The following is a 14635-nucleotide window of genomic DNA, read 5'->3' on the forward strand; positions in this document are numbered from 1 at the left end:
CATCTCCCAATCTCCAGCAAAAAGATTGATTTTTATAAGGAAGTAGTAGAAATGGGTAAAATTATAATTTCAAACACACAGGAGAAAAGAAATAAATGAAGATTCTGGTGATGGTTTGCTAAGTTTCATTAAGTATTAAAACAATGCTGGTTGGGATGTCCTAGAGACATCCAGAAACTGCAATCTCGACCGAGAGGTTTCCTGTTGGACTTCTAAGTAATATCCAACAGGGCGATCAAGTCCATGGAAGGCCTGAATGACAAGCAATTAAATCTATTTGTTTTTCAGGCGCAGGCTTAACACTGAATACATACCCTCCTCCAGGGTTTACCTCAGTTCTGCCAACCTAAAGGTTCATGAGTTAGATGAAATAACGCAGCTGCTCAATGGCTGAATATATCGGTGAAGGAAAGTTGGCAGTTCTACCTGGTCATTCCACCTGTTTGTCTGAGCCCAAGTAACTGAAATCTAAATTCTGTGACTTTGTCACCTCTGCGGTGAAAATCCAAATGGGTAATTCAGAGCTCGGAGTGTCCCTGGTAGATCCCCGCCAGCCCCCTTCCTGCCCCTAACATCTGAGCACGGCCAGTGACTCCATGATCTGGACGAACAAGCTCACTCACTTCAGGTCTGCTCTCCTCAGAGGGCAAAGTTGGGTCGGGGTCGCGAGTCATGCCGCCGTGTTTTTGAGACTCTTGTGAATTGGGTCCGTTTCATGGACATTTGGCACGAGGTGGCCCGAGTGCACACCTCGCCCTGGGCCGTTTGGGGACGTTGCAGAGGCGGCACCAGGCCCAGAGTGGAGCGGGACCTCCCGCCCCCGCGTCGCCAGCGGACGACGATTCTGCAGCCGGCGCGGATGTCCACAGGGCACGACCCGGGTAAAACTTCTTGAGCTCCACCCACCTGGGCGGGGCTCAGGCTCGGCCCAACCACTGCGCGCGGGAGGGGGGGCCGTACCAATATCGCAGTCCTAACGTGAGCGCCGACTCTTATCCTGGGGTTCCGCGCTCTTTCCTGAAAGGCCCCCTCTTCCTTCTATACTCGCCGCAACTCCGAAAAGCCCCGTCCTATTCTTCCTACCCCGTTTCCTCCGCGGCCCCCCCCCGTTTCGCTTGGTGCGGTCCCGTGTCGCTGGTCACGCGGCGGCGGGGCGCTGCCTTCCCGGAGCGCAGGTGGTGTTTCTCACAGCCTTTGCCCGCGGCCTTTGGAGCGGTTTTGCGGCTGGGACGATGCCGGGCTGGGGTCGCGTAACTTTAGTCCTCCTAACCGCGGCTGCAACCTGTGCCTTGGCGCAGCAGGCGCCACCGGTGAGTGAGCTCTAGGGGAGGGCGCAGAGGCGCGGAGGTGGCGCAGGTGCGGGTGTGGCTGGTCAGGTGGGCGTGAGGAACAGCGGGGGCCGGGCACCATCTTTCCGGGGGGTCTGTGGTCTACTTTGCGGGTGTGTGGGTGCAGACTGGACTGGTGAACCCTGTCCGGGGATGATTCCGTACAAGCTGGGACAAGAAGGCCTTTCAGGGAGATCCTAATCTATGTACAAGCCTGGTAGGGATTTGGGCGCCCCCAATTTGAGTGATTGCGCTTGTTCTACCAGTTCCAGGCTCGCGCATCCTGAACTGCTAAGAGAAAAAGTCCCAGTCGTCTTGTGTACATAACTCAGTTAAGCGACGGACTGCTTGATGACTTTGGTTTTCTCTGCCAGGTGACAGGTGCTGCAAGAGTAGTTGCAGCCTAGGCTTCTGAGGTCCCCGGGGAAAGGTCCATTCGTCCCCAGTCAGGGCAGTGGGAGCAGCTCAGGTCCTGGTGTGGCTGCTGTCGCCTTACCCTCTTCCTCCCCCAGTCATGGGAATGCCTGTCCCGTGGCTCTTTCCCCAAAAGGAAGTCACAGGAACCCAGACTGTGACTGCAAGAGACAGCGAGGGACCAGCCAGAGAAGGAAGTAGATTCAGTGGGAAAATGTCTAGCCAGAGGTTACACTATTGTTTACTGAAGCATGCCTAAACTCTGGCCTCTTGACACCTAATCCGGTACTCTTTCATACTTCTCTTCTTTAAAAACAGTAACTCTCCACTTTTCTTTGCCAAGAGATCAGATAAAGAGGAATTTGAGTGCATCTGACTTAAGGTTAGATGAGGGTGGTCTTGAATAGCTTAGGTAGGTTATTGGTGGGAGCAAGGTATGTATTCTCTTCTTACTCTTTTATTTTTCTAAGAAGAAATGATCTAAAAATGGAATCATGATGGGATATTATTTATTCATTAAAATTGATGGGATACTAAGCAAATAAAAGTGGAATAAAATGGCATGTACAGTGATTTCAGTAACGAAAATACACAATATATACATGTAGACAAAGATTAGAAGGGTATAAGAAATAAAATTAGTTTACTTTAGTGTATGTAGGGAATTAATATGCTGTAAAGTGGTTGAGATTATGAGAATTTTAAAAGAATTTAACTCTTTGGTACCTTAAGTGCCCTTCAGTCAAAGGCCACTAGGAAACACATCTGTAGTTTAACAAATTGGGTTTATTACTGTTTGCAGTGAGAGAGAATGTACACCATGGGCAGTTGTGGGATCTCTCCATAAAAGGGCATTTGGCAAAACCTATTTAATAGTTTGGACTTTGGTTGTGTGATTTGTGGCTAGGTCCAAGGAATAGGGGGTTTGCTCTACATTGGATATTTTTAGAAGGTGGGGCAATACTATGATTGGGTAAAGAAGAAGCATTCATTTAGCAAGAGAAGGGGGTGTGTGGCATTTTGTGGTTTGCACAATACCCTTGTTTTTGTCTGTGCTTAAATAGAATCATGAAGTAGCCTTGCTTTGTTTCACTTTATCATGTCTCAGAGTCACCTGAACTGAAGTAAGTGTTCTGTGAGATTGATTATAACCAACGTAACAGAAGTGGCCTGGACACTCGTGTGTCATTACCAATTAATAATATTAGGGTCTAACTGTGAACCTCTGAGCAGTTTCAGTTGTTAGGGGATGCTTTTTTTTTTTTTCTTTCTCAATACTTTATTCTTTCATGCAAGAGAGTTTTTGAAAAGCTATCTTTAAAACAAAAATAGGGGCGCCTGGGTGGCTCAGTGGGTTAAGCCGCTGCCTTCGGCTCAGGTCATGATCTCAGGGTCCTGGGATCGAGTCCCACATCGGGCTCTCTGCTCAGCAGGGAGCCTGCTTCTCTCTCTCTCTCTCTCTCTCTCTGCCTGCCTCTCCATCTTCTTGTGATCTCTCTCTGTCAAATAAAGAAATAAAATCTTTAAAAAAAATAAAAAAATAAAACAACAAATAGTTCTTATCTAGAATAGTGGTTGTCAAAAATCTAGTCTAGCCACTGGTGTCACTTGGGAAGCTATTTTCACAAGTCTTTAATGAGATGAGAAAAATTAGGGCATAAAACTAAAATTATTAATTTAGAGTGTTATCTGTTATTCTGATTTGATGGCTTTTCAATTTTTGTTGTTAAAGTGTTCTTTTATGTATGTGGGGTTTTGTTTGTTTTTTAACCTCTCCACATGGGAGAATAAAAATTTGGATTCCCTTGTGCTGGGCTTTTCTTAAACATTAATCTGGAAAATGCTGGCTGAAAAGGACCTTTGGAACCTTGTCACATTCTCCAACAAGAATAAGCAGTTTTTCACTTTGAATCATATGATAAACAGTTCACATCCACATAGTAACAAAGATATTCCAAAACTTCTTTTGATAAATGTGAACAGTGAGGACTGGCTTTAAATTACAAACAAAAACCATTTTATTTGGAATGTATATGGATTTTGTGTTTGAGGCTTTTCAGAATATAGCATATTCTAAGGTTTTCCTGAGTCATTCTTTGTTACTAATTAAAAGACCTACTAAAAGGTGGTGGTGGTGGGAGTGGCACAAGAAATATTTGAAGAGGGAGATGAAGACAGTGTCATGGAAGGCTCTGTGGACCTGGTTAAGGGTTTTCACTTTTAAAAGATCAGTCTGGATTGGAAGGGAGCAAGGGTAGATATGAGGAGACTAGTCGGGGGGAGAAAATAAGGTGCAGGATGTACCATGTCTACACACCTTAAGAAGGTGGTGTAGTGGAAAGGGAGAGAAGTGGATGGTTCTAGAGAAAAGTAAGAGATACAATGAGCAGAAGGAAGGATTAGATGAGGATGAGGGACAGGCACTGTCTTCAAGTGCTCAGTTGGCTGAATTGTGGTATCACTGCCAGGAAACACAAGAAGGGAAAAGTTGCAGGGTGGAAGAATGAAGATTGTTTTTATTCTAGTTATGTTGAATTTCCAGTGGCACCAGGATACCCAGAAGACCTTTGGGACTAGAGCTCAGAAGAGGGAAATGGGAGTTGGAGACATACTACTTGAAGCCATTGGAGCAGGTGAACACTGAGCAGACAGATGATCTAGAGAGAAGAGGACAAGGCAAAGGTTAGGGCACCCACACACGTTTGTGTCAGGTAGAGAAGAAATGGCAAAGTTTTAAAGCAACAGCCAGAGTGGGAGAGTGAGTGTTGCAGAAGCAAAGAGGAGAGAGTGGAACAGGTGTCTCCCTGTGTTGGGTGCCTTTATAACAGTCAGGTGTCGGTTATACTTAGTAGTTGGAGGTCATTGGTCACCTTGGCCTGAGCAGTGTTGGGAACAGAATAAGTTGCTGTAGGCGGCGGAGTGATGAGAAGGAAAGGAAGCCAAATGGAAGAGATGACTGTTGTCAGTAATAAATCTGAGCAGATTCTGAAAATGTATGAGAATGAAACATAATGGTGAGTAATTAATTGCTGAGTCAAACTTATTTTTATGCATCACCTTCTTATATCAGCTTCTCATATGAGTGATAATATCATTGATGTTATAGCTAGTAGATCAGCTTTTAGCAATGATTTTTATGAAGTTTCCTAAAACCACATACTCCCTTTCTGGCCTGGCCAATATTACTGTACTGCATCTGCTTTCCCCCAGTACTCCAAAGGAAGGAACACGCTGATATAATCTGTTCACTTAGTCAACAGATATTGCAGGCCTACTATGTGCCACATTATGTTCCAGATGCCGGTATTGAGTTAGTGATAAAGGTCCCAGCCCTCATGGAAGGTTTATTCCCATTTTTTTAACCTAAATATTCCTAGTTTAATAGAGTGCCATCCCATCAAAGGTCAGAAAACAAACTTTGCTTGCCCATTTGAGTTTGTTATGTGTGCAAGAATATGCCTTACTCAGTAGGTTTGTGTTTGCTCTATTGTACACAGAGAATATATTTTTTTAAGATTTTATTTACTTATTTGACAGACAGAGATCACAAGTAGGCAGAGAGGCAGGCAGAGAGACAGAGAGAGGAGGAAGCAGGCTCCCTGCTAAGCAGAGAGCCTGATGCAGGGCTCAGTCCCAGGACCCTGAGATCATGACCTGAGCTGAAGGCAGAGGTTTAACCCACTGAGCCACCCAGGCGCCCCTGTACACAGAGAATATTTTAAGAAACAAATCATATTTAGGAAATAATTGTTGGTGAATTTAAGAATTAAAATTGCCTTGCTAGAATTAATTTGACTTCTTTTTTGATGGTATGAGTACTGAAATGAGCTATGTAATTTCTTCAGATTACCTTTCATTGCCTTTTTCTGACTGTGTAAGTAAGACAAGGACATGAGGTCTTCCTGAACTTTTTTTAAAGTCTTAGAAACATATATTTCATGGAAGTTCTTACTAACTCCACAGGACGCAAATATTTCGAGGAGTTGGATAAGTTATGTCGTTTCTTTTAGGCAAGGAGCATTTGAGTTGTTAATGGAAGAATTTTCACTTTCTATGTTATTTTCCTGTGTCCAGTAGCTCTGTAATTTTTTTTAATGAATGGGGAAGAAATAAGACTACTTAATCCCGGGGTGCCTGTGTGGCTCAGTGGGTTAAAACCTCTGCCTTCAGCTAAGGTCATTCCCGGGGTCCTGGGATTGAGCCCCTCGTCAGGCTCTCTGATCTGCAGGGAGCCTGCTTCCTCCCCTCTCTCTGTCTATCTGCCTCTCTGCCTACTTGTGATCTCTCTCTCTCTCTGTCAAATAAATAAAATCTTAAAAAAAAAAAAAGACTGCTTAATCTCTAAGAGGTTCAAATCCTATCAAATGATTAGAGTAATTAGGTAATTCATTGACCCAGAAAGTATTTACAGAACATTTTACAGAGATTTTCACTACTTCCTCTGGTCCTAGGAAACAAATATTAGAGGGAGCAAGTGAGAGAGAGGTTGAAAGTCCCAGTTGGTTGTGTGCTTGCCCCCCTGTGATAGAGCAGCACAATATGCCAAGCCGTCTGTATAAACCTCTACATATCACCTATTTATAGTCTTTACCTATCATCTATTTAAATTTTGCCTGTCTTGATAAGATTGTCTTATTGTGTAGAGTTAAATTTGGAGATAGTAAGAAACCTTTAAATAACAAATGAGCGTGTTGTAATTCCATTTCAAGTCTCCACATAGATTTTGAAGCTGTCTTTCCTTGTAGAAGAGTCCCTTGAAGGTGAGAATGCAGCTGTCTCCACTCTACCCCCAAATCTAACCTGTTTAAAATGACCTGGTGTTCATACCTTCTGAGCACCTGAAACACCCTCATCTTACACTGCTACCCTTATAATTTTCAGTCACAGTTACGCTTTCCTCTTTCAGCGAGATTCTGTTTAGATGTCATGTCTGTACATGGTGTTTGTTTATTGCTGCCAGGATTATCAGAGCACAATCTTGTTCACCTCAGACTCCCACATACTTGATGGCGAGGCTGCTCTCCCTTCTGGGGCAAGTTGAATGCTCTCCTAAGACCTGACAGAGCACTTTCAACGTCTCTCACATTGTCTCGTAAGAAGCATGCCTTGCCGTTTGATTTTTATATTGGCTTTTGCACTTAGGCCATGCGGATATAATTATTAGGAATAGACGAGCATTATTCCATTGCATGACTTGCTGAGTTGATTCTAGTGATCATCAAAAATCCTGAAGGAGAAGCACATTGTTCCCTATTAGGAGTTAAATTGAGACATTGGCTTTATTGCTGTCTCTGTGGGAAACCATGTGAGAGGAAGCAGGGGAAGAAAGCTAGACTGGGACTTTGGAGACTGGTTCTGTCACCAGCTGTGTAACCTTCAGTCAGTGACAGAGGTGGGGCTTGCATCCTAAATATGAACCTAAAGTTCCTGATAACTTGAAATTCAGTAAAAGGGCATAAATTGGATTTTTATGAATTAAATCATATTCTAACCCAAAAGTTCTTTTATTTATTTATTTATTTATTTATTTATTTTTAAAGATTTTATTTGTTTATTTGACAGACAGAGATCACAAGTAGATAGAGAGGCAGGCAGAGAGAGAGAGAGAGGGAAGCAGGCTTCCTGCTGATCAGAGAGCCCGATGTGGGACTCGATCCCAGGACCCTGAGATCATGACCTGAGCCGAAGGCAGCGACTTAACCCACTGAGCCACCCAGGCGCCCAAAAGTTCTTATATTTAGAAGAATCTTACAGTGGATAAGTTAGAATGAAATATGAGTTGCATTTCTAAAGTTAATAATTTGCTCTTATTAAATGGTGCCTATGAAAAATTAATAGTTGCAACTTAAGACTTTCTTAAATAGAGTGCTACTTTTTAGTGTCCATTTCTAACTTTGCTAAACAAGGACAGGTGAACTTAGAGTACTGTGCCTACATTGCATTTATATGTTATTGTCTGTTTTTTTTTTAAAGATTTTATTTATTTGAGAGAGAGAGGAAGAGAGCTTGCAAGAGTTGGGGAGGGGCAGGGACACCTGGGTGGCTCAGTTGGTTGGACGACTGCCTTCGGCTCAGGTCATGATCCCGGGGTCCCGGGATCGAGTCCCGCATTGGGCTCCCAGCTCCACGGGGAGTCTGCTTCTCTCTCTGACCTTCTCCTCACTCATGCTCTCTCTCACTGTCTCTCTCAAATAAATAAATAAAATCTTTAAAAAAAAATTAAAAAAAAAAAAGAGTTGGGGAGGGGCAGATGGAGAGGGGAAGGAATCTCAAGCAGACTCCACAGTGAACACAGAGCCCAATGTGGGGCTCCATCCCACATCCCTGAGACCATGACATCCCCTGAAACCAAGAGTCAGGCTCTTAACTGAGTGAGCCACCCAGGCACTCTTTGTTGTTGTTGTTTTTAATTCCAGCTACTTGACATACAATGTAATATTAATTTGAGCTGTACAATATAGTGATTCAACACTTCCATACATCATCCATGCTCATCAGTACAAGTGCGCTCCTTAATCCACACCCTCCCCTCTGATAACCATCAGATTGGTCTCTATAATTAAGAGTCTGTTTCTTGATTTGACTCTCTCTTTTTTCCACCTTTGCTCTTTTGCTTTGTTTCTTAGATTCCACATATGAGTTGCTTCAGCTGATGTCAAAGAAGTTACTGCCTGTGCTCTTTTCTAGGATTTTTATAGTTTCATGTCTCACATTTAGGTCTTTAATCCATCCTAAATTTATTTTTGTGTATAGTATAAGAAAGCGGTCCAGTTTTCCCAACACCATTTGTTGAGGAGATTGTGGTTTTCTTTTTCCCCCATTAGATATTCTTTCCTGTTTTATCCAAGATTGACTATATAATTGCATGTTTGATTTTGGGTTTTCTATTCTTTTCCATGATCAATGTGTGTTTTTTGTGTATCATTATGTTTTGATCACTGCAACTTTGTAATATAAATTGAAGTTATGCCTTGTTATTTGATTTTTGAAGTGCCTCCAGCTCTGCTTTTCTTTTTCATGATTGCTTTGGCTATTCAGGTTTTTTTTGTGGTTCCATACAAATTTTAGAACTCTTTGTTCTAGATCTGTGAAAAATATTGATAGGGACTGCATTAAATGCATAGATTGCTTTGGGTAGTATAGTCATTTTAACAGTATTTCTTCTTCCAATCCATGAGGATGGAATGTATTTCCATTTCTTTGTGTCATCTTCAGTTTCTTTCATCAGTGTTTTGTAGTTTTCAGAGTACAGTACTTTTTCCTCTTTGGTTAAGTGTATTCCTAGGTATCTTACTATTTTGGGTGCAGTGTAAGTGGGTTTTTTTCCCTTAATTTCTCTTTATGCTGCTTCATTATTGGTGTATACAAATGTAACAGATTTCTGCAGGTTGTTTTTATATCCTGCAACTTTACTGAATTTGTTGATCAGTTCTAGCAGTTTTTTGCTGGAGTCTTTTGGGTTCCTTATATATAGAAGCATATAATATGAAAGTTTTTCTTTTTCCTTACCAGTTTGGTTGCCTTTTATTTTTACTTTGTTGTCTGACATTTATGGCTAGAACTTCCATTTCTGTGTTGAATAAACATGGTGGGATTGAACATCCTTATCTCATTCCTGACCTTAGGAGGAAAACTCAGAGTTTTTGCCCTTTAAGGATGATGGTAGCTGTGGGTTTTTGATAGATGGACTTCATTATGCTAAGTTATGTTCTCTCTGAACCTACTTTGTTGAGAGTTTTTATCATGAATGAATGTTTTACTTTGTCATAGGCTTTTTTTGGTGTTTATTGAAAAGATCTTATGGGTCTTACCTTTCTCTTATTGATGTGATCATGTTGATTGATTTGTGACTATTTACCATCCCTGAAACCCAGGAATAAATCCTACTTGATCATGGTGAGTGATATTGTTTTTTAAATGAATTGGTGGATCTAGTATTTTGTTGAAGATTTTTGGCATTTGTATTCATTGCAAATATTGGCCTGGAGTTCTTTTTTTGTAGTGGTTTATCCGGTTTTGATATCAGGGTAATGCTGGCCTCATGGAATGAATTTGGAAGTATTCCTTCTTTTTCTACTTTTTAAAATAGTTTGAGAATAGGTAGTAAGACTTCTTTTAATGTTTGGTAGAATTCCCTGTGAAGTCACTGGTCCTGGATTTCTGTTTGTTGGGAGTTTTTTGATTACTGACTCAGTTTCTTTGCTGGTTATTATCAGTCTGTTCAAATTTTTTATTTCCTCCTGCTTCAGTTTTGGTAGTTTATATGTTTCTAGGAATGTATCCATTTCTTTGAGGTTATCCAATTTGTTGTCATACAGTTTTTCATAATATTCTTTTATAATAGTTTGTATTTCTGTGGTGCTGGTTGTTATTTCTCCCATCTCATTTGTGATTTTATTTGAATTCTTTTCTCTTTTTTCTTGATAAGTCTGGTTAGAGGTTTATTGATTTTATTGATTTTTTTTTTCAAAGAACCAGCTCCTGATTTCATTAATACATTGTTTTTGTTTGTTTTTAGTTTTATATTATTTATTTATCCCCTAATCTTTATTATTTCCTTCCTTCTGTTCATTTTAGGTTTTGTTTCTTTTTCTAGCTCTTTCAGGTATAAGGTTAGGTTGTTAGGTTATTTATTTGATATGTTTCTTGCTTCTTGAAGTAGACCTGTATTGCTAAAAACTTCCCTTTTAGAACTGCTTTTCCTGCATTCCAGAGGTTTTGGACCATTCTGTTTTCATTTTCATCTGTTTCCATTTACTTTTTTAATTTTCTCTTATTTCATGGTTGACCCATTTATTTTTTAGGAGCATGGTATTTAACTCCCGTATATTTGTGCTCTTTGCAGATTTTTCTTGTAATTGACTTCTAGTTTCATAGCATTGTGGTAAGAAAAGATGCATGGTATGCTTTGATCTTTTTAAATTTGTTGAGGGCTTATTTTATGAGCTAATGTATCATCTGTTATGGAAAATGTTTCATGTGCACTTGAAAATGTATATTCTGCTGTTTTAGGGTGGAATGTTCTGAGTATATCTGTTAAATCCATCTGTTTTAGCATGTCATTCGAAGCTATTGTTTACTTGTTGACTTTCTGTTTAGGTGATTCATCTGTTGAAGTAAGTACAATGTTAAAGTCCCCTACCATTCTTGTACTATTTTATTAGTACCTTTGTGCTTGTTATTAGCTGTTTTTTGTATTTGGGTGCATAAATATATACAGTTGTTATATCTTCTTGTTAGATTATCCCCTTTATGATTATATAATGTCCTTCTTTGTCTCTTGTTATAGTCTTTCTTTAAACTCTAGTTTGTCTAATATGAGTATTACTACTCTGGCTTTCTTTTGACATCCATTTGCATGATAGATATTTGTCCATTCCCTGACTTTCAATCTGCAGGTGTCTTTATGTCTAAAATGAGTCTCTAATAGGCAGTATATAGATGGGTTTTGTTTTTGTTTTTGTTTTTTTGTTCTGTCACCCTGCATCTTATGATAGAAGTATTTCATCTGTTTACATTCAAAGAAATTATTGATAGATATGTATTGTCACTTTACTATTTGTTTTGTATTTGTTTCTCAAGTTTTTCTCTGATCCTTTCTCATGTTTTTCTCTTTCATAGTTTGCTGATTTTCTTTAGTAATATATTTGGATTTCTTCCTCTTTATTCTTTGCATGTTTATTAGTGGTCTTTGATTTATAATTCCCATTAGGTTTATATATAACCTCCTCTGCATATGCAGTCTATATTAAATGAGTGGTCCTTTATGTTGGAATCCATTCATTACTCCTTTCCTCCCCATGTTTTAGGTATATATTGTTAAATCTTACATCCTTTTATTTTGTGAGTTTCTTGACTGATTTCTTACAGAAATATTCATTTTTACTGCTTTTGTGTTTCCTACCTTTATACTGTCACCTTTGGTCTTTCCTTTCTACTCTAAGAGTCCCTCCTAATATTTCTTGCAGAGCTGGTTTAATGGTCACACTCTCCTTTAGTTTTTGTTTGACTGGGAAATTCTTCATCTCTCCTTCTATTCTGAATGATATGCTTGCTGGAGATAGTATTTGTGGCTACAGATTTTTCCCTTTCAGCGCTTTGAATATATCATGCTACTTTCTTCTGGCTTGGAAGATTTCTGAGGAAAAATCTCCTGCTGGCCTTATGGGTTTTCCCTTTTAAGTTACTGTCTTTTTTGTCTTCATGTTTTTAAATTTTTTTTCCCCTTATCACTGTATTTTCAATTTAATTACAATATTTCCTGGTGTGGATCTGCTTTTCTTGACTTTGATGGGGAGTTCTCTGTGCCTTCTGGAATAGGGAAGTTTTCAGCTATTATTTCTTCAAATAAGGTTTCTATTCCCTTTTCTCTCTCCTGTTCTTTTGGGAGTCCTTTAATATAAATGTTATTACACTTGATGGAGTCACTGAGTTCCCTAAATCTTTTCTCTTATTCCATAATTATTTTGTCTCTTTTTTGTTCATCTTGATTAATTTCCATTACTCTCTCTTCTAGATCACTAATTCATTTCTCTGCTTTTTATCCTGATATTCATTTCATCATTATGTTTGTCATTTTATTTATTGTAGCTTTTCTCTGTTTGTTAAGGGTCTCATTCAAATCTTCTACTCCTTTCTCAATTCCAGTGGGTATCCTTATGATCTTACTTTAAATTCTCTACCAAGCATGTTACTTATATGGGTTCAGCTTAGATTGATGGCCTTGTCCTATCCTTTCATTTGGGATAAGTTTCTCTGTCTTCTCATTTTAAGTTTCAGTGTCTGCTTCTGTGTGTTGGGAAAGTCTGCATCTCCTGTTCTTGAAGAAAATTGTCTTACAAAGAAGAGGTCCTGTAGTGTCCTGCCATATGGTGTCCATTGTTTCCCAGGGCCTGGCGCTTCTGAGAGTGTCTCCACTGTATGTTGCCTCTGCTCTGCTGTTCTGTTCTGGCCACTTTATCTTTCAGGCCACTTGTCTGCAGAAGCTTTCTTTGCGTGTTGTGGGCATGGTTTGGTTCCTGGATTTTGACTAGGTGTGCTCTGGTCTGTTCGTGACATGAGACTATTGTCACTGCAGCTGGAACAGAAGCTCTGCAAATTCCCATGTTGGGAGGTACAGTTTGAGCAGGGGTTTGAACTGGTCTTCTGGGGGAAGGGAACTGCTGTGCTAGGACTGAGGCAAGTGTGACTTGGGGAGGGGGGTTTCCGCTGGGGTACAGGTTTGGGACTTGGTCTAAGCATATTAAGTAGTGAGTGTGGGTACAGCACTGCTTCCTGCAGCTGACCCTGGGCTTATGCTAATGGGTGTGGGAGGGAAATGGCCAGCCAGTTCCTTTGTTCCTGCAGTGGGCTCTCGTGAATGTTGTCTCTCTGGGATGTGCTCAGCGATGAGCAGATAACCCCCCAGGTACTCTCTGGATCGTTATTTCCACACACTCTGTGGATTGTTTGCCTGCCTTCGCTCCAAGAGCTACACAGTGCTCTCTGGGCTCTAACCCAGCCAAGCCCTCTGATCTTAAAAACTCCAGGCATTAAGCCCCAGAAGTTTCAGGAAATTATGAAATTTGGCCCTTCTCACTTCTCAAGGCAATTGCTGGGCGGGGGGGGGGGTGTTCATTTTCCCTTGTACTCCCTGTGTGCTAGTTTGTCTCTTGCCCTTCTCTGAGACCCTGCCTCCCTCCCCACTGCAGCATTCATGATCTGTTTCCCTCCCATAATGCATCTCTGCACTTCCTACCTTCAGGTGGCCTCTTCTCTACCTTTAGTTGTGGAGTTTGTTCTACCAGTTTTCAGGTCAATTTCTGAGGTATATAGGATGATTTGATAGTTATCTAATTGTATTCATGGGATAAAGGGAGCCTAGAGTCCTCCCACTCTGCTACCATCGGTCCTTGTTCTAGATGTTGTTATTTTAAAATAATTTTAGATAATGACAGTTTCAGACACTTAAAAATAATGTCAGAGAATCATTCCTTGAAAATCTCCCCACAATGTAAATTAAATTATACAATTTTTAAATTCAATGTTTTGAAGCTTATATTGAAGTATGTATAGTTAAAGAAAATCAAATTATATAGATAGGCTTATGATGAAAATCAGGTTTCCTGCTTCATTCTTTCTACCCCAATTACCTTTCCCTAGAAGCAAACACTTTTAACTGTACTCAGGTGATAGTCAGCAGAACCTGTGTTTACTATCATACTAGTTGTGTGTAGCTCAGTCTGTTTTAATTAATTGGTGATTCTGCTATATCGGGGGCTAAAAGTTTTAAGTCACTCCTGGTTATTTTTATGAATATTATTTTGATAGGTTTATGCTTAATTTGTCTCAATTAATTTTAGGCATTGTTTTTTCTAATACTGCAATGATGGATAAAAATTTAGCTTACTTTCAACCATCTTTCCTGAATCTTTTTTTCAAACAGTTTTGAGATGTAACTGATATACAATTCACCCCCTAAAATTAGACAGTTCAATGGCTTCATTATATTCACAGAGTTGTGCAGTCATTTCTCTAGTCAGTTTTAGAACATGTTCATGAGCCCCAAAAGAAACTTCTTATCCCTTAGTCCTAACCCTGAAACCTACCCCTCCCCTCGGTAACCACAAATAAACTTTGTCTCTATGGATTTGTCCTTTCTGGACATTTTATGTAAAGAGGATCAAAAGTATGTGGTTCTTTGTGATTGGCTGCTCTCATTTAGCATGTTTTCAAGGTTCATCCACACTGTAGCATGTAGCCATACTTCATTTCTATTTATGATTGAATAATTTCCATTGTATGGATATACCACATTTTGATCATCCATTTATCAGTTAATGGACATTAAGTTTGTTTCCACTTTTGGTATTGTGAGTAATGATGCTATGAACTTTGTGTTTGTGTACATTTTT

General features: G+C 40.0%; 1 protein-coding gene across 1 annotated transcript in view; it reads left to right on the top strand.

The window, feature by feature from the left end:
* The first annotated feature begins 1136 nt into the window (after positions 1 to 1136).
* The window catches only part of ASAH1 (N-acylsphingosine amidohydrolase 1), a 49182-nt gene continuing 35683 nt past the window's right edge, over positions 1137 to 14635 (top strand). Inside the window, exon 1 of the mRNA XM_044225454.1 lies at positions 1137 to 1310. Within this exon, the coding sequence (XP_044081389.1) occupies positions 1233 to 1310 (78 nt within the window). The 5' untranslated portion in view covers positions 1137 to 1232. The remainder of the gene's footprint in view (positions 1311 to 14635) is intronic.

Source organism: Neovison vison, chromosome 11 (genome assembly GCF_020171115.1).
Source record: "Neovison vison isolate M4711 chromosome 11, ASM_NN_V1, whole genome shotgun sequence".
Taxonomy (NCBI): Eukaryota; Metazoa; Chordata; class Mammalia; order Carnivora; family Mustelidae; genus Neogale; species Neogale vison.